The sequence below is a fragment of the Pezoporus wallicus genome, unplaced genomic scaffold, assembly GCF_028554395.1.
Source record: "Pezoporus wallicus isolate ANWC-B61680 ecotype Strahan unplaced genomic scaffold, APGP_CSIRO_Pwel_v1 contig_2870, whole genome shotgun sequence".
Taxonomy (NCBI): Eukaryota; Metazoa; Chordata; class Aves; order Psittaciformes; family Psittacidae; genus Pezoporus; species Pezoporus wallicus.
The window spans coordinates 1565405-1592909 of NW_026636990.1; the positions used below are offsets into that span (position 1 = coordinate 1565405).

The window sequence follows — 27505 nt, forward strand, 5'->3', positions numbered from 1 at the left end:
TATCCAGTTCGGGCATTAGCTAAGATACCTCTGCCTGTCACTGAGTTGCAGGGTGTACACCCTGCAATATCATTTCTAAAGAATGTGATAGTGCGGAACACTATCCTATGCTTAAATTTTAAATCATCAAAGCTCTTAGCATATGCTTAAATTACGAGATTATTTTTTCCCCTGTAGCAGAGCCTTTAATCTCCCAAATATAGAGATGTGAAAAGACCCAGGGAGATGAAACACACTACCACAAATTAGATTCATACCCTCCTTTCTGTTAGCACAAATGGCTTGAATAGCCAGCAATACTTTTCTAATAACACAGGTAAAAGAAGATGGAAAAATATGCCATTTCACATCTTGAAGTTTATGTGGTATACTTTTTTTCCTTTTTACACATTGTCCTTCTAAAAGGAAACCCAGTGGATGCTTACACAGCCTCTAATCAATCCATTGTCAATAGTCACAGAGTCATAGAATAGTTAAAGTTGGAAAGGACCTTAAGATCATCTAGTTCCAACCCCCCTGCTTCAGGCAGGGATACCTCACATTAGACCATGTTCCCCAGGCAACATAACAGGTACCAAGCAAAAAACCAAAATAAGACTAAAAAACCCCATCAAACAAACAAGCAAATAAGCAAAAACACAACGTAAAATCTCTAACAGATTTATGGTTTGTATCAAGGCTTCTGGGTTAAGACTTTTGGGTGTGTTTTGTGAAACATGGACGTTTGCCTCTGTTTTTGTGAAACATACGAAAGTTGTTCTTATAAAGGTGGTCAGAGTCTGAAATTAAATGGTCCCCTGTGGAATATCTTTCAATTTCCATACACCCAAGGCTTTTATTTTCTTCCCACTGGGTTTTTCTGAATATAGGAATTTTAATAGCTTTATACTAAGATGCTAGGTATGTCTCCCCTGCACAAATATGTATACTCAAGACAGCATGCTAACTCAAAAGCAAATAAGGCTGCCTCTATCCTGTTAACTTCTGTACACCTTGGATCATCCCCAGTACCAAGATTTGAAATTAGGTGGCTGAAATTAGCCAGAATTTAAGATCTCTCACTGCCCCAAACACAATGATTGCATCCCATCTGCCTTCTGGGAATGCTCCTTAGACCGCGCTAATTCCCCTGCCATGTTCAGGAATCGTTTGGCTCAGAGTTAGCTGGCTCAGGTTAAAGGTGTGCCCAAGTCTAATGATCTAACAGTACAAACAATTGAGTTTCAGTGCCCAGGAATGCTGTCTAGCACTTTTTAATTGAACTGTATAGAGGAGTCCAACAGTCTACCACTGAGAATACAGACTTCTGGACAGCTGTATTTACTCTGACTGTCTAGCAGGGTTGAGGAGTCTGAACTGAGCTCTGTGGTGCAGACAGAGAACTGTTAATCAAATTGCTCTTTAAAAGTTCCATAAAATGCTGTTGTGTAGATGAGATATGTCCTGTCTTGTTCCAAGCACTAGACACTATTTGAAAGGAAACTGCAAAGACACTGTGGCATGAGTGGCCCCATTACATCTTGCAGTCTCTACCCACAGCCTTCTTTATACGTATAATGCCAGTTGCGGTGTTCTGTTTTACCTGACAGACATTAAAAGTGCTTCTGTAGTACATTACATTAAGAAACCTTGATTTCAGACAGGATCAGGCTCTCTGCAGAGGCTTAGCCATTTATGTATTCTGTGATCATACAGAAGTGGCACAGTGACAGACCAGTCCCGTGGAGATTGTTAAACACCTCAGATAGCTGTATGTTACTACACAGCAGTATAGATTTAGCAGCATGGGCATCTAGATGAACTATTTAAGAGGCCTTTTTGCAAGATTTTCATCCAACAACATTTGCGTAAATACTTCGGTTATCTTTTTGACCTCAATGTTAGTAACAAAGATGAATTTCTGAGTTACATGGTCTCTGCCCTACCACTAACAATGGCCAGCACTAGTTGCTAAAAAAAAATAGGTCTGAGAAACCCCATTACAGACAGTGGAGAAATCTACAGCAGGAAGTTTCATTCCACTCTCAGGCAATTCTTAATTGATCCATATCCTAAAGCAAAACTCTTCTTATGCCCCCTGAAAAACTTACCATCTTCTGCATTTATACAAGTGCCCAGTGGCTTTTGAATTTTTTCCAAGTCTTGGCATCGCTGAATCTTTTTGCAAATAGTTTTCCAGGCTAAATATCTTTTCAGTTTTAATGTATGATGTAACTTTAGCATCATTGGATTTCTCTCCATATGACATGCTCTTTGATTAGGATATAGGACCACAGTTTACTTTCACTCAACTATTCCTATCTGTACTATCTCCCTCTTATTGTTTTCTTACCTCAGTATTGCTGGCATTTTCCAGACTCTAGAAGGAAACTGTTTCAATAATACATACTTGATAGGATATGCCATTTACTCCCTACAACTCTGCATCAAGATTTGGAAATGATCATCTTCTGTGTGGATGTTGCTAGATTTGTAATAATTTAGAAAGTGCTTTGGGTTTTTATCCAGGGTCTTGGGTTCTTCTTTTTTATATATAGTGAGAAATTTCACATTCAGGTGAAAAGAGATCTCTTGTTGGGAAAAATCTAATTTATGTTCTCTAATGTTGTCTAGAAGAACAACTGTAAGAAATAACAATAATTAACAATCAATAATTACTAAAAGATAAATTGGCAAAGATCAGTCATGAGACAACAGAATATGTTACCTCTGTTCACATGCATATTAAATGCAATGTCCGTCTTTGTGCTCTGAATTTCAATCTGAAGCAGAAACAGTATGCTTTTCAAACAAATTACAATTATACGCTCTGCCTAAGAACAAAAAGAAGCCAGGATGTTAGTCCTGCTCTTTTCCTTTTCTTCTCTGCATGCTTGGTGACAGTGAGAGAGGAGGCTGCAAACTCTGCTTGGATATAAACCTTGAAGGACTCTCTGACACAGACAAATAACCTCAAACAACTCCTTCAAAAGAAGTATTTCATACTGTTCTATTCTTACAAATGCCTACTTGAATAGCTATGTTGAACTATTTCTCCAGTTAGAGAAGCTTCTAAATGCCAACTTATTTCCTTTAATTTATCAACCTTATAAAGACCTGTGAAACGAACTTAAGTATAAGATCTGTTAAATGCAATCACAAATATCTGTTGTCCAGAGACCGTGTTACCAGGGAATTTAGCGTGACATGCTAAGATTTAACTTATGGATCTAAACCTGGTCCCTGAGGACTCAGCTGTAGGTACCTTTCATAGCATAGCATTGTATAGCATGTTGTAGCATAGCTGCTTTCTCTACAGAGAAACATCAACAGACCAGTTTTTTGAATAAGGCATTTATGAGGATCAGAATCTGGTCTTCAGTGAATAAAGTTTATAAAAGAGCTGGAAAAATGTACATGGCTCCTGGGCAATGAGCTGCACAGATGTGGAAGATGGTATGCTGCACTAAGGAGTTATGCACTACTGAAGGAGTTTCAACCTTGTCAGCCAAAAGGTGTATCTGCATGTGGATCACTGAAGACAAATTGACAATATTAGTAACAAATTACTATGTTTGTACTTGTTTTTAATCATGCTTCCTTGTCTTTGTCAATAATCATTTTATAGCAAGGCAAGGAATTCTTTATCAAACTGCATAGGGTACAGTACATAAATAGAAGCATCTCTGGCCTGCAGAAATCACTGCAAATTAATGAACGCTTCAGGATTCTTGAAGTGTTAGCCTTTAATCCTGAGAAGAGAAGAAAATGGGTCATCCTTTTCCAATTGTCCTGCAGAGAATAAAATCTGGTGAAATAACATGAGCTTGTTAGTTTCAGTTGATAATTTCTACCCTTTTTACTAATTGTCAAATCAGTCAGCTGAGAAATGCAGTGTTAAGGGTGTAAGAGAACAATGCAATAAGGGAAAAAATCCTGAAAGATATTTTTAGACAGTTTAATACAATGAGGAAAAATGTCACAGTGTGCTGCTGAACAGAAGTTAAAGAAAACATGTCCATCCCCATAAGGTGTTTGAAATATATATCAGGGACACCATATGTGTATTATGTGCAAATCAGATATGGTTTGAAGTGCATCTTACAGAAGCATTTTTTCAAAGCTAATTATCGATCACCAATTTAAAAATACAACACACAAAATTAAATAAACAAGTTAATTGCCCAGCTCTTCATCTAGAGCAGCTAATTTATCCCTGAGCATATGAGACAAAAAAAGCATTACCTCAGATTTGTTATGCTGTTTTAAGAACAGAAAGAAGAAACTGGAAGAATAGACTAGGGACAGTTAATCCTGAGGAAAGGGTAAAGCAGCCAGGTGAAACATTCTGTCAGCCTTGGTGACAGAAAAGGCACTTATTCCCTCTCCCTTTAGTACCAATCTGAAAAGATCTGAAATCAGAGGCCTATGCTGAGATAGAGAGAATTATTTTTTTTGTTTGTTTGTTTGGGGTTTTTTGTTGTATTTCTTCTTTGTTCCTTCATTCTGGCCAGTGATCAGAAGTCATCTCAAAAAGCAGTGTCAAGCAAAACAGTTACTAGGCTGCTTTTGTGGTCTGTTCCCACAGCATCCAACAGACTGGAAGCAGCAGCACAGAACTGGAGCAATACAGGCCCCAGCCTAGATCACAACATCTTGTGGCTACCTTCAAGATGCTTCTCTTGATAGCAGCTGCTAGATGAGTTGGCATGGAGTAGCCCCAGCTGTTCTATAGCTTCTATGCATTAACCTCATTGGGGTTTTTCCACCAGGGCTTCACCTACTGTTTTGCATTGTAAAGGGACTGACATCCCACTGCAGCCAGCCAGGAACTGTGCCCACTGCAGCACTAGAAGGATCAAGGATCTGACATGTGCCACGCTGGTTTCACTGCAAATAAGCAGTGTCCAGACTGTGCTGTTTAAATAAAAGAGTGCATGAATTCCCGTATTAGATATTCACATTGTATTAGCCAGAAGACAGCAGTAAGATGTTCAGTTACTTTGGGGGAGAACAAAAAGTGTATTAACATGTTTATCTGTATACTTTAAAATAAGATCAAATACTCATTAACCATTCATAAAAGAATGTAAATGAAATGAATTTCTCACAGGCAATTTTCAAACACAGGACTTCTCTACTTCAACCAAAACCTTTTGCCATGGTACTATGTTGAGATTAAATATGCATTTAAATTTGTGTTTTCCCAATGCCTCTGCAGAAAAGCAGTTACGTTTTCAGAGTACTTATTTTTTCTTCTCCTTCTAACCCTGCTTCAGACCCTTGTGGCCACTTTTCCATCCTTACACATCAGGTGATATAAGTAGGCTATATTCTGTTCATAGTCTACCTCTCTACAGCGTTTTCTAACAACTTCCTTCCAGTACCAGTTCCTGAAAGCATGGGGTATTTAATAAAATCAGGATTTTTTTCCCCTTTGTAATTTATAAACTATTCAGAATAACATCAGTTCACTGAAAGAATCATGCTGCTTTCTGTGTACTCATCTGAGGGAGCCCATGTTAAGGGAAACAAATTAGCTGTGATACTTATCTAAGAAATATTTCACAGTTTGGACTAATGTCAGTAAAAAAAATATTGAAGGAGTAATCCTATCCTGTTCTTTAAAAGTTTTCCCTTTTTCTATGGCCTCCTTAAACTTGATTTGCACCACTTATATCAGAAGAGGGGTAATCTTCTATAAAGTAAGAAATTACAAAAGGCCTTCCATTTGATAACATGTAATATTCATTTAGATTGCAACTATGGCTATAAAAGGTGCAGGAGAAGACAGTGTAAAATGGATCAGGGAGGGTGGAAAAGTACAATATTGGTACAATATTGCTGATGTAAAAAATTACCTTATCGTGACACTTTTCATCATTCGTGCTGATGTTGGTTTGGCACAGGAGAACTGTCAGATGGATAAATCTGCTCTAAAAAGCTGAAATAAAACATGAGGTGGCTTACATTTACCTAATGAATAACTGTACTTCAGTAGAAAACAAAAAATTCATGGGTTTTAGCAAGAAAATAATCAATGTGTTTGCAGCATTACTGTTGGAGAATGTTAATTTATACAGCATGATAATTCCAAAAGAGCCAGGCTGTTAAATAACAGATGCCTATACTGGACGGTACATCAGAACCATCTGTATCTTCAAAGACAATATGAATTTACAGTAGATTTGACCTTGGAAATATATCACATAACATCCTTTGTTTATGAGTGCAATGCTTTTTATAAAACTCACAGCAGTGCTTATAAAAAGGCTTTGAAATTCCTGACTTTATTACTTCTAAGTACTAAGTAAAATAAATATCAAGCCTTACTCTATGGCAAGAAGCTTGAAAGTCAGTAGCAAGAAGACAAAATTAATATTCTGATCATACAGTGAATGTTTATTTCAAGCTTGAACCACTAAAATTTAAAAATTACATGCAATTTTTTAATTGCTTCAGAAAACCTAATCAGCAAGAAACTTCCAAAGAAGTCTGAAGGTGACAACTCTGAAACAGATTGAAGTGTTAAAATACTGAGCACTGAGTATTTAACACTTAGCTGTTTACCAGAAGTGGGATCCACATTCCCAGGCTAAGCATGAGGACAAGACACCTCCAAAAAGTTCTGCACAATGAGACATAGAAACTTGACAAACTTAACAAGAAGAAATATCAAAGACAAGTGTTAAGATTTATACTTCTGAAGAACCTGGACAACACCCCCAGTCTGTATCAACGTCGTGGCTCTGTTTTTTTAAAGATTGAGAGGTCTGAAACCTCACTTTGAGGCAGTTGCCTACAGCTGCCTTCCTCTCATAACTCTGCCATAGGCTTCCCTCGCTGTGCCAGTAACTCACAGAGCTAAGAAAGACCAGACTGTTGACCATCAGTCCAACACCAGAGATGCTGAAAGTTACATCTATCACAAGTTTATCTTCTGACTTCATCTGCTAACTTTGTACCCACTGAAGGAATACTTTCCTTCACTTTCTAAAAGACATTTTATCCTTCACCAGCAGGAAGGATTTTCAGGTAATACTATGCATTGGATAAGTTTTTACTTCTGCAAACTAGCAAAACCTCTTCTTAATAATACTGTAGCACAGCGAAATGTGTTCTCCACACATAAAAATCCTGGAGGAGTCTGTAACTAGAGAAGGTTGGACAGGCATGCCAGAGAGTAGAGACTATTTCTTGTCCATTAGAGGGATAAGATACGTTACATTGTCTGACTGTCAGGATGGGAAAGAAACCATGCTGGCCACAGTCCAGGAACATTTATGCAGGTCTCCTGTAGGTGGTTATACAATTCATCATGGGATTATGTCTTTGTTGAACATACTGGGAGGGTCCAACATGAATCTGTCAAAGGAAAATAACACTTGACCAACCCGAGTGTCATCTCTGTAGAAATGACTGGCTCTGGATGAGGTGAGTAGCGGATGTTGTTTATCATGGTTTTGGCAAGGCTTTGGTGTGGTTTTCCACAGAACATTTGAGGGTGAATTCTGGGTACGTAGACTGCAAAGTGGCTGAAGAATTGGCTAGTAAGGAGGGTTTTACCATTGCAGTGGTCCATAGTTAGAAGCAGCATTCTATGAAACTCAAATGCATGGAAATACATCCATTTCTGGTTGGGCAATAGAAGAAAGACATTTGGAGCCTTGCCCTTTAAATCTGTTGTATAAAAATAAATAAATGAAAATTAATACATTGTTCAAACACCTTAGACTTCAACAGAGTACTTACATAAATTAGAAATGCAACTGATCATTCCTGACATTGTTTTCTTAATGAAAACTTACACAGTGAAGAAAGGTTTTGCTTTCTCACCCATGAATCTAAGACAGATTTGCATATAAACACCAAAAAGATAACATTAATGTCTAGTATTACTTTGAAAGTACTTCAAACCTGCAAAAAGCCTGTGTTATGAACCTCGCTTACCACCATCACATAAAGAAAGCTTACTTGATAGTGCCATGTTAACCACAACTTACATTTCTTATACTAGATTAGTGTCCTAGGTCATTGCAGAGCAGTTGGTAATTTTAAGTGGTCTGATGCAGCCAGCATGTTTCTACGTGAACTTAAAGAAGTTTCTAAAGAGCCTGAACATAAGAAAACACCAAATAAAGAACAGTTTATGAGTGATCTAAAGGCAAAGTCCCATAAAACCGTTGAGATGTGAGCCAGTGATGGTTACTGAATTCCTACCAAAATCCCCTTGGTACTTTCAAATCTGCATGAGAATTATTCTTGTGTTACAACTTCCTCTTCCAGATAAACAGACTTTCTCAGACCTAAAGTCTAAAAACACTTCTTTACACTACTAATATCATATATATTGCCTATGTTGGGAAATCATCTGAAGTATTCCTACAATTACCTTCCTATCTGGAAAAAAAAAAAAAAAATTATTCTGTGGTTGCTTTTATGTCCAATGAGAATATATAAGAATCTATTTCCAAGTGGGGGCAATCCTCTGCAGTTAGACAACTGAGTTAATAGGACGCGTGTACAGTGTCCAGCAAGAAATTCTTCCTATGCCCTCGGAGTACTGGCACAGCAGGGAAAAGTTCTGAGAACTGCCATAAGGGGGCTGGGAAGTGAGGCATGGCACCCATGGCATATCTCCCTAGCCTCACAGGGCATATCGGCAAGTGCTGTGTTCCTTTTCAGCCACAATCTTGTCAACTAATTTTAAAATGCCTCAACTTTCTTCTTCACTATTATACTACCACAGCTTGGTTCCTCATACAAATTGGCTACATTGTTGAGCACATGCTCAAACTTCAATTTAAGCTGTGAATTAACCATCTGACTATCCATACATACCTAGGAAGCTTGCACTGGTGTGCAAAGTACTCACCCAGGTTTTATTTGGATAATGCTATCTACAATAAGTCTAAAAAGCAAACAAAAAACTACAACAAAACCAAAAAAAAACAACAAAGCAAAAAAATAAAAAAAAAATACAAAACAAACAAAGCAAAACAAACAAAAAAATAGCAAACAGAAAACCAACCAAACAAACCAAATAGTTTGAAGGAAAGTGAGGGGGCATTGTGCTCCCGCTGTGGGCAGCCTTCTACCCAAGGCACCTATTCATTCTTCACTATTCCTCTATGTTAGCTTCCCTAAATTACCTATAAATGATATTAAAAGGTCACATAAATCATCATAGTCTCTACATCCAGGAAATCGCCATGCAATCCTAATCAAAATTGACAAACCTCAAGGAGAGGAAGGCATCAGAATTTAACTGTTCAGTTTTATTTGTCCATAGCATACCAGGGAACTGACACCTCTCCTTCCCTTTTCCCCCCCTTTCCAGATATATCCTACTTTCATAGATTCACACAAATAGCAGATGGATAGGAGATTTTATTTTTCAGTGTAGCATTAATTCTTGCTCTTTCATGGGATAAACAAAAAAGAAATGACACTATATTTTGTGAGAGAGAATAAAAACTGAGATAGAAGAAATAGCTATGTGAATTTTAGTGTGAGCAATTTCAATACAAAATTAATTTCACAAATAGAGGTGTAAACCACAAAAAGAAAATGGGAAATATTTAGCATGTGAAAACTAATGAGTCTTCTAGCTGAGTAGCTGCAGATAAGCCGACAATATGTTAAAAGAAGTGTTAAATCACCTGTAGCACAATGAAAACATTCTTAGATTTTCAAGAGGCAATAATGAATTGGAATGTCTCAATTTTGTTTGTTTAATGAGGCTTCTTACAGGAACCAGAAATGCTCATCCACTCCTGTAAAACATATTTTCTTTCTAATCTGGATGAAATGCTTACATTCAAGTGTTCTAAAATTCAGCTCTGAGTGACATCACTTTTTTTGTAATTAATAACATTTTAGTTGTAGTATTATAATTTTATATATTGAAGTATATAGTATTTCTAAACCACATACAGCGTGGAAAGATTGTTTAGCTTGTAATCTGCACTGGCACTACTTCTAATACTAGCAAACCAGAGCAAAGAATAAGACTGTGTGGCTGGCAAAAAAAACCCTGTGCTTTCTGAGGAACCCTAGTGAAGTCAAATGAAGGGGAAGCCAAAGGCATGCGCATTCACACCAAAGGTGTGTGATCCCTTTGTAGGCAAGCTGCAAAGACTAAAGAGCACCAAAGTAAGAATCGAGACAGCAAGGAAAGCAGCTGATAAAGAAGCACAGAAAAGATGGGATGTCAGCCATGCTTGTCAGGTTCTACACAGTAACAGTATCTCCTGTATTAAATTATTAGGTCTTAGTATATATATATGTAAAACAACAACACATACACATATTTAAAAAAAAAAAAAGGGCACAAGCGAGAGGACTTTACTCATATTTCTTCAGTAACTGACTGCTTTTCCCAGTGTTTAATACCCAATGTTTCCCTAACTGAAGGAGGTCAAACTGATCCAGAGTTTCCAGAGTTAACTATGTTTCCCATACAATAAACCCAAAGAGTCACACTTGATGTGCATGTACGGTAGCATATGTGCGTTGATATTGACTCACACTTGAACACTTGTAAATGTTTAGCATCTCTGATATAAAAAGAAAATTTCTCTCTATTTTTAAACCACCTTTCTTAAGTTGTCTTAATAAGATAACATTCCCTTGGCAGAAAAAGGAAACGGAGCCATGTTTGGATAGACTAACTTGTGCTTTGACATTGGAAAGAGCAAAATATCTCAGAAGGCTTTGAAAAGAGAGTCAGAAGACCTAGCACAGGAACCAGCAGAGAAAGGAAACTGGGCTTACCTGGAATTTGTACCTGAATATGAACTTATCTTATCAGACAAAACTTTTTATCAGGAATTTTGGACTATTGTCTATTTGAGTTTGGAAGCTCTCCCCATCAGCTACTCATACCAAAAAAAAAAGAAAAAAAAAGAAAAAAAAGAAAAAAAAATGGAAAAAATCAAAGATTAGGAAGGCTGGTAAAAACTAGGAGCATTCATGAGAAAAACAAAGTATAGGCAGCTATCACCAATTTCCATAGCTCAAAAAAGGCAATTATCCTGCCTCAAAGGAGAAGGCAAGTTTTGCATTTCTCCTGAGGGACGCATACTCAGCCACAAGCATCAGGCTCAAAAACCAGCTCTTCACAAGACAGCCTTTGAATCTTTGTTCCAGAGCTCACTAACTTCATATTCAAGCCATGCTACTGGCAGGGGAGTCAGAGGGAGCACACTTCAATGAATGTGTGGTACACCTGAATGCAAATTCACACTTCAGAGGACATGTTTAGAATTGCCTATTTGTTGCAAATGTAAACACTGTGTGAAAACACTCTAGATCTAGAACTGAAGGTTTCAGAGTTGGTGGCAGAGTCAGTATGTTTACACAGATGGACACAGTAGGTGTGATCTCCACTACCCGTTCCAAGCTGACTGAGTGTAAGCCAGTGTCCTGGGTTCAGCAGTAGCAGTTATGTTTGTCCTTCGTGGTAGCTGGTGCAGTGCTGTGTTTTGACTTCCAACCTGGGAACACTGCTGGTGATACCGATGTTTTCGGTTATTGCTAAGTGATGTTTACCCTGACCAAGGACTTTGTGAGGCTCATGCTCTGCCAGGGAGGAGGGGAAGCTGGGAGGAAGCAGAGACGGGGTGCCTGACCCAGGTTAGCCAAAGAGGTATTCCACACCACAGCATGTCATGGCCGGGGTGGGGGGTAACTGGGAGTTACCCGGAAGGACACGGGCTTCCAGGTGGGACTCATTTCTTGGCCAGTGGTATTGTATTCTCTTCCCTTGTTATTTTCTCTTATCATTGTTGTCGTTGGTGGTAGCGGTGGTGATTTGTGTTGTACATTGGTTGCTGGATTGTTCTTGTCTCAACCTGTGGGAGTTGCACTCTTTCGATCCTCCTCCCCATTCCTCCAGGAGCGGGGAAGAGGAGAGCCCGGGGGGGAGGGGCTCGATTGCTCTCAGCCCGGCACCACTCACTGGGAATGAGTGAACAAGCTGTCTGGCTAGGGTTTAAACCACGACAGCCAGCTCCATCTGCAAGCCATATAGCGGATGTACCCAAGATGTCCTATTTCAGGGTGTATTTGGGTTAAGAGCTATAAGGACCAGAAATGTTTGTTACTGATCAGCTTAGAGTAAAAGGCCCATCTGATTCTGCCTGTGGAGATATGTTCTCAAAAATCATGTCTCTGAACTCAGTCAAGCTTTGTATTCAAGTTAATAGTTTCAGGTTTTAATGGATCTTAGTGGTGTCAGATCAGGCCATATCACCACAGCTGTGTCCTGTTACCCAGGTGTGTGATCCAATGGCCTATGTCTCCTACTTTGCCAATGCCAGCAGTCTCTGTATCTCGGTCCAACATCTGTCTCTGTGTTTTCTCTGCATCATGTCCTCTGCACAGAGTGCCTATCCTGAGTTGTTCTGCAAGGTCAGTGTCTTGAATTCTCTTAAGTTCATTCTCCAGACACGCTCCTTTCACAATACCTTAATAACATCAACAAATAAGACATACGTCCTAATTAGAATAGAACAACAAACAAACCCCCTTAACTGCACTATACCAAGCACCGTCCCTTGCCAAGTGGCCACATAACCCTATTGTTGTTCCTTCTGTCATTCCTCACCACCATATTACTCAATAATTATTCTGTGTCTATAATTAGTTCACACTGCTGCAATACAAGATACTAACTCAGCTCCCTGGGCTTTTCCTTGAAGAAAAAGGTGATTTCCTCATATCAGAAGGATTTATGCAGAGGAGAGCAGCCACTGGTGGCAACTGCTCAGCAAGTCCCTCAGGAGAAGGGATGTCCCTTCTCTTCAGAAAGGTACTTAAACACCCATAGAAATCGTCAGCACTAGCCACATTCCAAAAAGCCTGCTAGCTCAGGCCCTTAGCTAATGAGATCACTGGCAACAAATACAGCTTTCCTTTCTCACTGTGGTTCTCCTGGTATCAGTGGAACTGCTAATGTGATGCAGGTGAATGTGATTTATCCATAAGAAGCGCCTAAAGCAATAAGGAGCACCTACTCCATCATTGTTGGGAATCACTTATCATAGAATAAGAAAAAGAATATCCTTTTTACAATGAGAGCAGTAAGTGAAGTTCAGAGAAAATTACAAGACTCCTTTACATTTCTTCATTGTTTTATTCAGAAAAGAAGTAAAACTGTGCTGCAATTTGCTGTGTAGTACCTGAAATACTGAAAGATTTCTTCTAAATTTAACTTAAAACCATGTTATGGATTTACTCACCCATACATAATATTAGGTAGAGTCATTTTACTTGTTCTCTGTGCCTGCTATAATCTTACATTGTAAGAATTCTTGAAAGCATGAAATTTAAAAGACTTGTAGATTTATGGGGTTTTTACATCTGTTCACTACTAGAAAATATTGAATAACTGATCCCTTCCTTCTAGTGAAGTCAGAAAGCCTTTTATAAGCATTATTGAAATTAAAAATAAGAAAATGCTCTGTTGGCTATCAAAGAGGGAATTAATGAAATGTCTAAAGGTCTTCTAAATGGCAGAAAATACACTGATCACATTTTCCTCCATCTTCTAGTTTGCAGAATCCAAATGGGTTAAAACCCAGCATTTATAAACCTCTGCTAGTGAACGTAACTACAATTACAATGTCCAGTACTCTACCTTTGGAAATGGTAGAACAAAGGTTGTTTATACAACATAAACTGATCCCATGATTAAAGGATCACCGTTTGTTTTTCTCAGACCATGGTTTCAGTAAATCCACAGCATAATTCCAATGCTTGTGAAAAGAACTGGGGTTAATTAGAAAATACCATGTCTGTCTACAGGACCTTTTCATGGGTTTGACTGCATTTTTCTTTTCCTCCCCCAAAAGCAAGGACATCGCTATTCTCAAATTCCTCATCCTCCAAGTTTCTACTTTGAGACCTCAGGACCAGATTAGAAGAAACATTGAGCAAGAGAAGGAGCAATTGATACCATTAAGATCTCTGAACATTTGAGAAACACTGGAAAAAGATTTTAAACTGATAAATTCCTTCTGAGCTCTGTCTTACTTTCACAAAATGGACATACTAATCCCCCTTGTCTGTCAAGCTTGTTGTACATAGCAGTGTGTTAGTATCCAGGAAGAAATTCTGAAGTGGCAAGCCCTGTAGAAGAGCTCCTAATTACTAAACAGATTCCCAAAATGACCTTCAGCATCCAGGTATGAGCTGGGTGGATATAACATTCAAGAAGGAGAACCACACTGTGAGTCACAGAGACAATGATGCTACAGACTCTCATTTTGGGCAAGGCCCCTGTTTCATGTTGCTGAGTTGTTACTCCTTCCAGGTAACTGTATTTCCAGTGTCTGCATGCCTCCTTGAAGTCTATTTATCTCACAAACTGCCTTCCTGTTTGTCTGTTCCAAATATTTCAGATTATCTGAGCTCTGTATGTCAAATTTGTGATATCTAGATACACAGGAAACATTAAGTCTCCAGCTGTGTGGTATATATGCTGTTGCTGTTACTTAGCTACTGTGTTTGGTTTTCCCCCTACTTCTCCAGTTACCCTTGTAAAACAGGAGACAAGAAGCTTAGTCTTTTCTTCTTCATTTTACTTTTCTCATTAAAGGATAGATGGTTACAATGACTTTTTGTGGTACTTCTATACCTGAAACAATCTGAAATGGGAAACCTGAGGCAAAAGAAACAATCTATTATAAAGACATTAAATTATATATAAATTAGAAAACTGAAATTATTTACTTTCCCATTTATGCAGATAATGAGCAATCAAATGAAAGCAGCAATAACCAGAAAGACAGAAAATAAACCATGGTAAAGTACTTGAAAACAGAAAGCTCTTTCTAGTGAAAGTACCATTATGGAACAGGTACATCATACAAAAGTCACAAATCACTGCTAAAAGCTTAGCCTCAGAAAATCAATGGTTGGTTCCAAAAATGCCACTCCTATTCCATGCACCTCAGACAAAACCCACCATATCCCTGGTCCCCCACCCCACATAGTCTCTGACCAGTCAGGAGCTCAGCTTCACGGTGTTTTAGCTGCCATGCCTGTTGTTTAGTCATTTGCCTTCTTCCCTCTGAAGACTTCTAGCAAGGATACCAATTAGTGCAAATGGCTTGTAATTAGCGGTGATTTTTGTAATGTGGATACCTTCTCAGTATGAACAGGAATGAGCCACCAACTCATTTCACATGAGGCAACCATCAGGAGGTAAAGATTTGCAGTTAATAAAGGCCCATGTGAGAACGAAACCAGTGACTCAGAGAAGTAATACATTGTCTTGCAATACTGGTCCCCAGTGCTAGCACCTCTAATCTAACTGGATCATTGTTAATCCTTTGTTTTACTGAGAATGTGAAAATTTTCTAAACACTTACTTCACCTTTAATTTCCTCAGAGATGCATATTGTGTGTAATAACTGTGCTGCCTCCTGACATGGCACCTTCTCCATTACGTGGAGGGGAATTCACTCTCCCTGTGAGCCTCCTGCTTTTGCCTGTCCTGCTCGACTCCCATCTCCTCCTCACAGCACACTGACTGTGTCTACTGCCTTCACTTTCACACTGCTAATCCTCCACTTGACCCACTTCAACACTACTCTCAGCTCCCCTACAAGCACATGTGGAAAAGCTAATAATAAGTAACTTCAAGTATCTCCCTTCTGTTTTCAGCTCCATTTAATGTGAAAAGGCTCTAATTTCTCCAGGATTTTGAACTTCTCCACTTGACCAGTTCCCTTCTCTTTTCTTGATTCCTGTTGCTGTCTTTTCTCTGATCACAATGCTTTCTTCCTCCAGTATTTCCCCTCTGGTCCATGACTGCTTTTATCAACAGCACAGAGTGCTGGCTGGCTGTTATCACCCATTACAGTACCAACTCTTAACAGCTTTCTTTGATACTAACTTAGGAGATGCCTGAGCTTCCCTCCCTCCCCCCACTCCTTCCCTTTCAGTGACTGATAATGGGTCTTTTCCTCTGTGGCTTTTATTCACTATAGTTTACTCCTCCAAAGACCCCTCTCTTCTTCCCCTCCCAATGCTGCAATGACCCTAACACATGCAGCAAAGATGGCTGAAAGCAGGCCTCTGGGCCTGCTGCTTGGGCTGGCCTCCTGCTGGCACAACAAGCGTCTCACCTGGCTGTCTCTTTTCTCCCTGCCTCCACTTCCTTCACAACGTGCTTGCTCTGGGAGCCTCTGCCTTCCAGGATCTCCAGGCCTTCCCCCATGTTCTCTTCCCAGGGCTGCCTCCCCTGAGTCATAGCTCTCCAGCACCTTCCCTTCCTCCTGGTGTTATGAGCCCCCTCACTTTTTCCAGAACCCCTCTGTAAACCCACACATTCCCACATACCCTCTTGTGCCGTGACTCACCCTCCCAAGCTAGCCTTCTAATTATTTATAATTAACAATAACAAGAAGGAACTGACATGATGTGGAGATGATCAGATGTGAGGCTGAGAAACTCTCTGTAAATGCTTAGAGAGACAGAAACAGCATCATATACTACTGAATAATCCTATAATCACTCTGTGTACATTCCCCTTTCCATAACCCCTGCCTGACACTATCATGCCTTGCATCCTCTTACGAGGTACCTAACCTCAACTGTAAGCAGAGACCATCCAATTTCATTTCTATAGGTGCGCAGGACTAAGAGAGATCGGGACATCTGAAAATCACAGAATCGTGGGCTAGCTTTTTTCATTCTCTATGTAAAACATCATACACAACTGTTGCAGCCTGTGCTAATATATAATAAAAAGCATTTAAATTACCATGAGCTTGTCTCAGCTGCCTTGGATTCTCTGTACTAAAAAGTCCAGCCTTTCCAGTTCTGTCTACTTACTGTACCTCTCATGCATTTTTTACTGCAGCTTAATGTGATGGCAGGCATGAGAAGCTGGCCTTGAGGATGATAAGCAAATTGGCTTTTTTCCTTAGAAGATTAAACTTGCTTTGATGACATAACCTTGCTTCCTTTCTTCCACTCCCATTAACTATCCTTCTCTGCTGCAGCTTACTTTAGAGTGCACTATACTTCCCCCTTCTCCTCCCATTCAGAACCAGTAGTCTTCATTCACTGGAGCCAGAATCCCACATCAAAAGCCATGCCACTTTCCCTCTTCCAGCGAATGTCGATCCAAAGCCCTAAATCTTGGAACTTTTCAACATTTTTATTTCTAGCAAATGAGGGAAAAAAAACCTTAACACCATAAGTTATAAATTATAGAGGTTACTTTTAAGAGAAGAAATTTTTGTGCACGTCGAAATTCTGTGAATTGTCAGAATTTGCCTATTAATTTGATTCTAATGCCTGTATCTGTGAAATCAGTGTTTGAAACTTAACTGGGAGTGGGTGAGTAAGCATTTCTGGCCTGCCACAAAATAAGGCACTACTACATTCTGGCAAAATCCTGAGGAATTCATTCAGTTCTTCCACTCAGAATCCTTTTGTAAAGTACCTTATTATTTTTTAATCTCTGACTAAAAAGTGTTTAGTAACTCCTTATATGGGCCAGCAGAGTACCAGTAATGCCTCTGTGTAAGGTACTATTGATCTCATCAACTCTTTAATGTTTCCTTCATGGCAATTCAAGGTGTTTCTTCAAATACTAAGTAGAAAAGTGGAGAAAACGGTCAACGAAGACACCACCTTACTTCTGTTCAGATCACATATACATGATACAGACAATGTAAAATGTAGCTTTTTCCCTATGGTTGTACAGTAGAAAAAAAAAAAAACAGGTTCATACTTAGCCCAAATCTATGTCACTATAACAGAATCTTTCAAATCAATTTTGTTTCTATACTGAAAATAATTTACATGGATAAATCCCAGAGCTAAATCTTCACGTTTCCAAACACTGATAAACCATGATATTTGTTTCCAATACTGTATATTTAAATGGAGCTTAACCTCTTAAATTGTGTATATTAGTCTAACATTGTGGCAATTCAATCAAGGATATGTCTGCCACTATTGATGTTAGCAAGGCAGAAAGAATATAAAACTAAACCAAAGACATGCATGATTCTGGCTGTTATGGGCAGCTGAAAGATCATTCTCCAATATATTTTCAGCAGAAATAAAATAGTTTTAAAGTGACTGAATCTCTTTCTAGTTTCCTGAGTAAGCCGGACAATAACAGAAAGTTTGTTCAATGTTGCAATATAACCCTAACACTCAATTTTTTTTTTTTTCTCATATATGGTACATGAGGTGATTTAATGAAATTGAATGATTACCAAATGCCCTAGAACACTTGAGTGACTAGTGGCATCACTGGGTAATACATTACATTAACATTGAAGCATGACTTGTTTGAATTGTTTCCTTGACTTGTTTGCTACTGGCAGGTTAGCACACTGGGCTGTTCAAGTACTCACGTATATTTGCAAAAAATGTATTTTAAGATTTGATAAAGATGTTTTGAAGAGTACAAGAGTGTTTTTTTTCTTGGCAATGTTATTTCCTGTGTCCACCAGCAATACCTGAGAAACCTTTGTGACAACTTTCACCTAATCCTTTAATCTCCACATTTTCATTCAAGTACATATGCTTCTAAGCTAAACACTTATGCTGTGTTTGCCGTTGTTTTCAACATAAAAGATTAGAATCACTGTCTGACAAGCATAAAATTCAGACCATATATTTCTCTTGCAAGAGAAGGCAAGACATTTGTTATATAAAGTGGGCAAGCACTTTTCTAATATTAATCTTCCTAAATGCAGAATTACAAAAGGGGTGTTTTGTGACTGGGTAAAGAAGGTCAATTAGAGCACTACCGTGTCTTATTTAAGACAGGATCCACCCTGGGAAAGAATTTCAGACCCTTTGTTCCTGATGCAAGTTCTTCTATTACAAATTTAAAAGCAGCTTTCCCTCCTTGGGCTGAGGAACTAGGGCAAAGTTAATATACTTTGAAATAGATATTTCAGATTAATCTGATCTAAACACCTCTCTCATTTTGTAATATGACAATAAAAAGTGAGGTTGGGATACATAGCACTAACCAGAAAGATAGATTTAGAAAGCTCCAAGCATTCTAGTTCCCCACATATATATTGCATACAAATAACTGATTCCCTTAACTGTATTTGCATGAGGTGCATTACAACTGTCCACAACCAACTAGGATCCTACAACATTTGGATTTGGAGCCTTTACATCCACTGTTAAACATCCTACACTTGAAGTCAATTTATTTGCTTACACTAGACAGAATTTTAGCCATCAAAAGGTAATTCTGGTGCTCAAAGAAATTATAACAGCTGAAGGTTCGTACTTTCTCTAGCACACAGACAAAGAAAGAACTGTTTTTCCCGTTTGAAGAAGCACTATAGTTCAAGTAATTTTTGTGTTTCAAACGCACATGAACTGCATGTTTACTGGTGTCATAAACAAAAAGTGAGATCTTACTTTGTCAGAGAAAAAGGCTTAATAGTGGCTGTATATGTGCAGGAAAATAAGGTAAGTCATGGCCTCCCAGGGATAAAATCAATCATTACCTCTTGAAGAAAGCAGACAGCTGGGAAGCTGAATTCTGCTCACAATAGCAAGTATGTGTTTAACTTCACTGAACTGCCTAGAGTTACATTAATGAACCTATCTGAAGAACTCAATTAGGTGTTCCTGTCTAGACTTGAGAAGTTAATAAATATTACCTAATGCATGGTATTCGTTACAAGCAAAACAATCACATCTATACACACTTACTGCAAGCGGAAGCAATCCAGTGATATCTCCTCTGCTCACTATTTTGGGTTGACATCTGTACTTTGTTTAGTCTGCACTTTATATTTCTATTGACTGTCTGATCCTTGCATTCAGCTACTTTGATTGAAACATGGATAGCAATTGAGGGGTGTCTTTCTGAACAGACCTAATTCAGTTATGCAAAGATTAATCCAAATAAGCAATTGAACTACTTGCTGCTGCATCAGAACAGTTGCTTGAAGACTTCCGTGTTTATGTGGGTCCAGGTGCCACATATTATCTCAAAACAAGCCCAACGCACAAGCACACATTCCTCCCCCTGCCTTCCACCGAGTTGAGTCCTCAATAGTTCCATCTATTTGTAAAGTTTAACTGACAAATGGCATTTCCTTCAGTTTAGGAAAACAATTGCTCTAATAATTGTATATTTAGTAGCAATGGGATTGCACTAAGCAGCAGGCCATTCCTATGGTGCCTTCAGCTATTTTGAACTACTTTATGGAGGATTTATGGAAATACCATAAGTGGTATTTGGTCTTAGCATTAGGTGACCACAACTGTTACTATCAACTTGGTAGAATAAGCCCAAATGAATCCTGGTAGAATAAGCCCAAAGTCAGCCTTTAATCTTCTCACCATTTTGATTTTACTTCACTAGGGTTACCATTTAATCCAGGGTAGAGAGACACATACAATAGAGCACAATGGAGGGCAGCAATAGGCATGGACAATTCATTCTACCATTGAAGTGTCAGAATACTTCAATCCCCATGTGAATATGAGCAGGGCTTCCATGGTAAGCAAGAGAAGGAAGCTTATACAGCTAGTTATCGTAGTTACTGTCCACCAAGTCCCAACCTGAAACAAGGAATTCTATTCAGTCAGTGTAAAACATCAATTCTGGAATGTAATATCTTGAAAAGATCCATACTTTTGTTTTTAACCCCTATGACAACAACCAAGAGTCAAGGCCTACATCATTATGCCATAGGTTCCATCAGCAGTTTGTTTAGGGTTGCTACTACAATTAGCAGCAGCATATTGATGCTTGTGACTACAAGTGTGCATAGGCACGGACAGACTGCTCCATGTTAGACTGTCATTCATACCCTGACCTGTAGCAGACTCTTCAAAAATGGCATAAGGAAGGGAGACCTGCAGATTTTTGGTAATGAAAAGCAAAGCAGGTTAAGTTGTACTGTAAAAAAGAGTGGAGCATGATGCTTCAGATTTCCATTGTCTTTATTTAAAATGCCAAGGTACCAAAAAAAAAAATTTAAGAAAAAAAAATGTGTAATAAATATTTCACTTTAGGCTGTAATAAATAAAAAAAAAAAATTAACAAGGAATGCACTTTGCCAGCCACAAGTGTGGGAGTTTTCGAAAAAACAAGGGAAAAAAGATAATATGGCCATAGTTCACAGTTAAGCAGCCAGAAGCTGCTTATTACAGCTATTCCACAATAATGGATATCCCCGTCCCTCCCTTTCCAGATGCATATTCACAGTTTAACTCCACCAGAAATGCTCTCCTACAGAGGAAGCAGTCACACTCTGCTCAGAGTTCAAGTCAAAAATATCTTTAACAAACACGAAGCAAGGAAAACTATGGTCCGAAAAACTCCTTGTCACACCAACTTAGTCCAACAGTAGGTTTAGGCTTCTGTCTAATAGATGTGTGCCCAGCACACTAGGATAGCCAAGTTTTCGTACCACCACACATCCATCATCATCATCATACTAGTTGCTCCAATATCCCCACTGTAGATTTCACAGTGAACAAGAAGGTCCATTTGGTTTAATGAGTCAGTCCCTTCAGTTACATCGCTGAAGCAGCATGTTCAGAGCATATTCCATCCTGTGTTTTAGTTCCAATGAGCATCCAGAAACCAGAAGAGTTGTCAGACGAAACGTTGTGGATATCCTCTCTTCATTGATGTAGGTAAGGAGATACTCCTCACTCTGACTGCAAATGATAATTTTTGTGTGATCATGATAGAAGTTCACCTGTAAAAGAAAAAAGTTTGTTTGCATACTTTCTCCTCAGTTTTTGGCACTTACCTAGTTTTATTGCAATAAGGTATTCCAAAACATTTTATCTGGTGCTGCTACCAAACTTACTTGAAACGTGCCATCATTGAAGAGCATCATTAATGCTTTATCAGATTTAAGCCACTGTAAGAGATAAAGCCTGGGTCTGCGTACATCAGTTAGGCTTGGCAAATCTCCTCCCTAGGGAGGGAAACAGACATTATGTTAAGCATTTAGATCACATTTAGTGTATTTTTACAGTTCAAGATCCAGAAGGTGCTGAACTTACATCCATGAGGTTCTCTTCCATATAGTGAGAGAAATACTTCAGTACAGTTACTTGGCTAATGAACTGTTCAGGAGCCTCTGCGGCTGAGAAGACAGAGCACTGGCCTAGCTCAGCATAGTAGTGGACTGTCCTGTAAAAGGAGAAATAGAGTAAGGAGTTAGAGATGACATAAAAGCATTTCATGTTTAAGTCTCCTTAGATGACTTGTCAGTTTTGTAAGCATTCTTACTTTTTGTCTGGCAAAAGGCTCATATGTGCCCCATTGTTGAAAAGGACACCAACAGTGTGATCTGACAGCTGATACCCGAAGCCATACTTGTTAGAGTAGTCCACCCATTTTGTAACCCACTGGAATGATGTTGTCAGCTGTTCTTTGGGAATGCTGTCTGCTTCTGGCATGTTCTCCAGACATCCTCGCAATACCCTTGCGACTGTATCAGCAACACTTCCCATGGTACTATCTTCCAGGCCTGAAAGAAAAGGACTATTAGAGTGACAAGAGCATACAGAGAGCAGGCTTTCGTTCTAAACCTTCCAGTTATCTAGACTGTAATTTTAAGAATTTTAGCCTTTATGGCTTCCCAGTTTAAATTCTTCAAAAATATTGGCTCTAAAATCTACCACATCAAAATAGGGGGTCAGGAGGAAAGCAGTTGTTTATTTCAAGCTGCTAAGTCTGAGACATGAAATAAAGTAAAGGCAGCATTTAGAATTAGAGATTGCATTTTGCTGCACTTACATTCACTGCTACTGCTGCAGCTTCCCAGAGTTCCTCTGACTATCATTCGAATTGAGTCTCCAATCTGCTTAGTTTCTGGCAATGCTCCCGGCTTCGCTACTGTTGTGGTAAGAGGCTGGATCTCCTGGAAGAGATGTCAGACATGTAAACATCAAACATAACACAAGCCAAGGCTTATACACAAGTTTTGCATGGCTTTCCTGTTTCTCAACAAATGACAAATTCCAGGGAAACTGGTATTAATGTTTCCAGCAAGCACAAAGAGCTGCTGTTTGACTGAGTTTCAAGAAGCTGAGCTTAAAGAAACACACCAGGTCTTTCCATTCTTTAGATCTTCAATTTGCATCTTACATGCTAGTAATCAGTTCTCTGCTCTCCTGTCCTAGCAAGAGAACAGCTGTGTGCAGGTCTGAACACCAAATGGTAAGAGTTAGATCTCAGCAATTTGGTCTTTAAGAAGTCCTAGTTAATCATAAACTGAAGCCTTGTATTTCGAATATTGGGAAAGAGCACCTGACAGACAAGTTACCACACAGACAACAATGGAATCTAGGCAGATACTATAATTACTTAAAAGCCAAAATTGATAGTCTCCGTACAAAGGCTACCATTCCTTGGTGAAGCTTGGTTAAGCCCTCTTAAAGCAACTCTGCTAATCATTTAAGCTTGATTATGCTATGTACAGCCCCAGCTCTGATATCCAAGTCAAATATAATTTAATTATAGCCACTCCACCCAACTGTTATTGGATTTGAATTGAACTACACTTGCGTTTACCTCGTCTGTTCTGTGTTTGTGGGGCTGCTGGGTTATCGATGTCTTCTTCAAATCATGTCTGAGCTTGTAGATTTCTTCATCTTCTTTAGCTAGTCTGTCTGTAATACATGAAAAAGAAAACTTTATGCTACATCTGCAAGTGCTGTTCAACTACAGAAAGCCTAACAAATTAATTGCAGAAAGTACATCATCTCCCTTCAGTAGCTTCTTCCAAACCTGCCATAGTTTCTGAGAACAGCAGTGCCATTATACAGACAGGTAAAAGACTACACTTTAAAAGGCATTACAGACTAACAGATGGTCAATATGCAAAAAAGAAGCATTTAATTATGTAAGTTGGTGTAGGCTGCAGGCTACCACCTATACTTATTGATAAAGATGTTGAAACTAACCCATAGAAGCTCTGAGAAATACGAGTGCTCCATTGCTATGTCATAGCTGTACATTACTAGCATGACATTGATGGCGTAGAGATAAGTTTCAAGCATAGCTACAATTCACTTACTATGTGTATCGAAGTATTTAGCTTTATCCTTTTTACCACCAAAGAGAGCAGCAGCTGCCTTTTTGAAGAAATTTTTAGCAGGACTTGACAAATGGAAATCTGGAACGGTGTGACAACAGCTGGCAGAAAGTCTATCAGGTGTAAAGCCCTGTGGAAAAGTTACATGAAAAAATATTTGTTTTACATGACAGTGCATTTTTGGGGTGAATATTTTTTCAGCCAGAACACTAAACAGCACAAACCTGTAAGAAAAATTCATGTCGAATTATCTCATCTAAGCTGGGCCGATCTTCAGGGTTTTTTGACAACATACTAGCTATTAAATGTTTTGCAGGTGCCAAGAGAGATGAAGGCAGGCTGTATCTTGCTTCCCTTATACATCTGTATGTTTCTTTAAGATTTGTGGTCTCAAATGGAGGTCTTCCCAAGAGCATTGTATACCTATTGAAAAGCAAAGGAAACCAATTTTAATTATTTTACATATGCACAATACTTTTCTACAACTACAGAAAAGGCTTTGTCTGTTTCTGGAGAATTTCTGCACTTGGGCTACACACACAAGAAGCACTGCAAACTGACGCACTACTGCATCCCCTTTGAACTCTGAGAAGCCTAAGCTCGTGACAGAAATATTTAATTTCAAAGGCAGAGAAGTACTTACATTACACAGCCTAAGGCCCAGATGTCAGATTCACAGCCATGCCCTTGTTTGTTGAGGACTTCTGGAGAGAGGTAATTTGGTGTGCCACATATTGTTCTGCAAATCAAAGAGGCCATAGAGCTGGTTAGTACTTCAGATAGAAAGAGGAAAGAAACTACTTTTCCTAGAGCAGTTTTTCCTCTCAAGCTCAGACAAGAACTTGGAGACTCCTAAAAAGAAGCTGTATCAACGTTAATAGTGTAGACGTGTTTCATGGTGTCTTCATGATACAAGAACAGCAGATTCATCTCTGCACTATTCGTCAGTCAGGTAAACTGCCTCCGGCATTTACTATTATTCAAATGCTCAGAAGAAAGCAGAAATCAAAACCTGTTTTCTAGAATGGGAAATCTTGATCCCAGAAGCAAATATCTTTTGCTATGGAATGGGATTTCTCATTTTTAAATTAATTTAGTATCATTTACTACTAGACTTTATACTTTTTGATGCTCCTACCTCCTCCTGTGCTCCAGTGGTTCCAGCCTAGCTGCCAAGCCAAAGTCACCCAGTTTCAGTTCCATGTTCTCATTAATGAAGAAGTTGCCTAGCAGACAGAGAAATTCCAGTTAGTCCTTTTCTTGCAAGGTAGGAATGCATTTGCCACAGGTGCTGAGTCATACTTTGTTCAAAGCCATAAGCTAGCCAAGATTTTTTTTAAGTATGAATGCTCAGTGTCACCCTTTAAGCACTCTAAGTTTCCACTGTAAAGACAGACTGAGCTGATTCTATTAATTAAGCTATCACCATATAAGTGTAAAGTGGTACAATGTCAACAGGGATACAGGAGTGTATTTTGAAATAGTCAAGGTGCAGAACTTACCTAGTTTAAGATCTCTGTGCAAGATTTCCTGTTCATGAAGATACTTTAGCCCTGACACAATTTGCCTGAGGTAGTATCGTACTTCTGGTTCTGTCAATACCTTCCTCGCTTTTAAGATGTGAGCCATTGACTGCAGAGGAAAAACAAAGGCAGAAACGTCATTGAACATTCACACACAAGATTTACCTTAAGCAAAGATAAATCAATACATGGAGAAACGAGAACTAAAGAAGCCACAAAAAAAAAAAAAAAACTTTTACATATCACACATTTAAATTAGTTGTAGATTCCAGGTAAGTAAATACTGGATTTCTCCCAGTTGATGCTCACCCTTCTACTGCAGTACTCCAGAAGAATGTAAATATTCTCTCGGTCTTCAAAGTAGTGGTAAAACTGCACAACATGTCTATGATTAAGCATTCTGTGCAGCTCAATCTCTTTATCAATCTGAAATGACAAGAAGGAGGGAGAAAGTGTTGTTAGCCTGGTGTCTACAAGGTTGGGCAGACAAGTGTATCAGAACCATTTCAGGAAAAGGGCTGGGAAATCCAGCACACAAAAAGAGTTGGGGGAGGTAAGAAAGAAGAAAAAAGAAAGAATCATTCATGCACACACACCTTTTCCCTTTGATGAGGTTTTGCTACTCTGCTATGAGGAATGATTTTTGCAGCATAAACTTTATTTGTTGTCAAATCCGTCATCTCATAGCACTTGGCGAATCCACCCTAGAGAGACACACGAGAAAAAGGCAATTATAGCAGGTATGAAAGAGTCTCACACTTAGTCATTCACCAGCTCACGTATTAGTCAAGGAGCACAACTTCCTTTTCACTGGACAATTCGGTAAAAGACCGAAGGTCTTAGGTTCATCGCCTATCTGAAGGTCCGCGTTGCGCTCCTTGTCGCACTCCCCGCCCGCCGCCCCCCCCACCCAGCCCCGCATGCAACATCAAAGCCATTTCTCTGGCGTCGCCCGAACTGAAAGGCAGAATTCCGCTTGTATTGAGGGCGCAGATGATCCGGACCCGCTGCGTTCGGACGGGGCAGCGCGGGGGCAAACTCATCGGCGGCCAGGCTGGGGCCGGCAGCGCGGCGCACCCTGCCACCAAGGAACACAGCCCCGTCGCACCGCGCTCCGGCAGGGAGGACGGCCAGGACGGGGCACACCGAGGCCGCAGCCCGGGAGGAGGGCACGGTCCACCGTGGCCATTACCTTTCCGAGCACCTTGCCCCGACAATAGCGCTTCCCCGTTGTGGGGTCGGTTATAATCCGGGAGACCTCAGCGGCGGGATGGCCGTGCTGGTGCGGCTGCTCGTCCGCCTTCTTCCTTCGCGACTCGCCACCGGCCGCTCTGCCCACTGCCGCCTCGCAACACTTGGCGCCGCCGCTGCCGCCGCCCGGCGGGTAAGCTATAGTCCTCAGCAGCTCCATCCCCGCGCCTCGCCGGCTCTGCCCGTTCTGCCCGACTTGCTTTGCTTTGCTCTGCTCGGCCCCTTCCTTCCCCTTCCCCTCTACGCACTCCACTCCCGACCCTCTCCCAACGCCGAACAGCGCCCCGGCTCGTCCCTTATATCGCTGACGGCGACTCCGCCCCGGCGCTCCGGGACGGCCCCTGCCGAAGCCCTGCTCCGCCCGCGCTGGCCCAGCCCCGGGGTGGCCAGAGGCAGCTAGGGCAAGCTGGGCTGCCCTCCTGCGTTTTGTAGTGCTCGGTCCTGCCCGACAGTGCTGTGGCGGCGGCAGCGCAGCAGCTCCGCAGGATGGGGCTGAATCGCTCCCGAGCCCTGGGGCAGGTGGCCGCTGCCTTTGGGTCTCCCCGCGGCTGCAGTGGCCGCTGTGCCCCTCAGTGCCCGGCGGCGGAGCTCGGCGAGTGCAGCCTCAGCACAAGGTGTGCTTTCCGGACTCTGCTATTGCTCCGTGTGGAGCAACGGCAGTTCTGACAGATGATCAAT

At 40.0% G+C, this 27505-nt stretch overlaps 1 protein-coding gene across 1 annotated transcript; it reads right to left on the reverse strand.

The window, feature by feature from the left end:
* Positions 1-21258: 21258 nt before the first annotated feature.
* PLK2 (polo like kinase 2) lies at positions 21259-27036 on the reverse strand. The gene is made up of 14 exons (XM_057402682.1): positions 26769-27036; positions 26173-26280; positions 25886-26002; positions 25556-25685; positions 25192-25279; positions 24697-24792; positions 24278-24476; positions 24036-24183; positions 23531-23628; positions 22754-22877; positions 22244-22484; positions 22015-22144; positions 21816-21926; positions 21259-21701 (listed from the first exon to the last, which is right to left on the reverse strand). The coding sequence occupies exons 1-14, from the start codon at positions 26985-26987 to the stop codon at positions 21510-21512; spliced, it is 2001 nt and encodes a 666-aa protein (XP_057258665.1). The 5' UTR covers positions 26988-27036; the 3' UTR covers positions 21259-21509.
* Between the last annotated feature and the right edge of the window lie 469 nt (positions 27037-27505).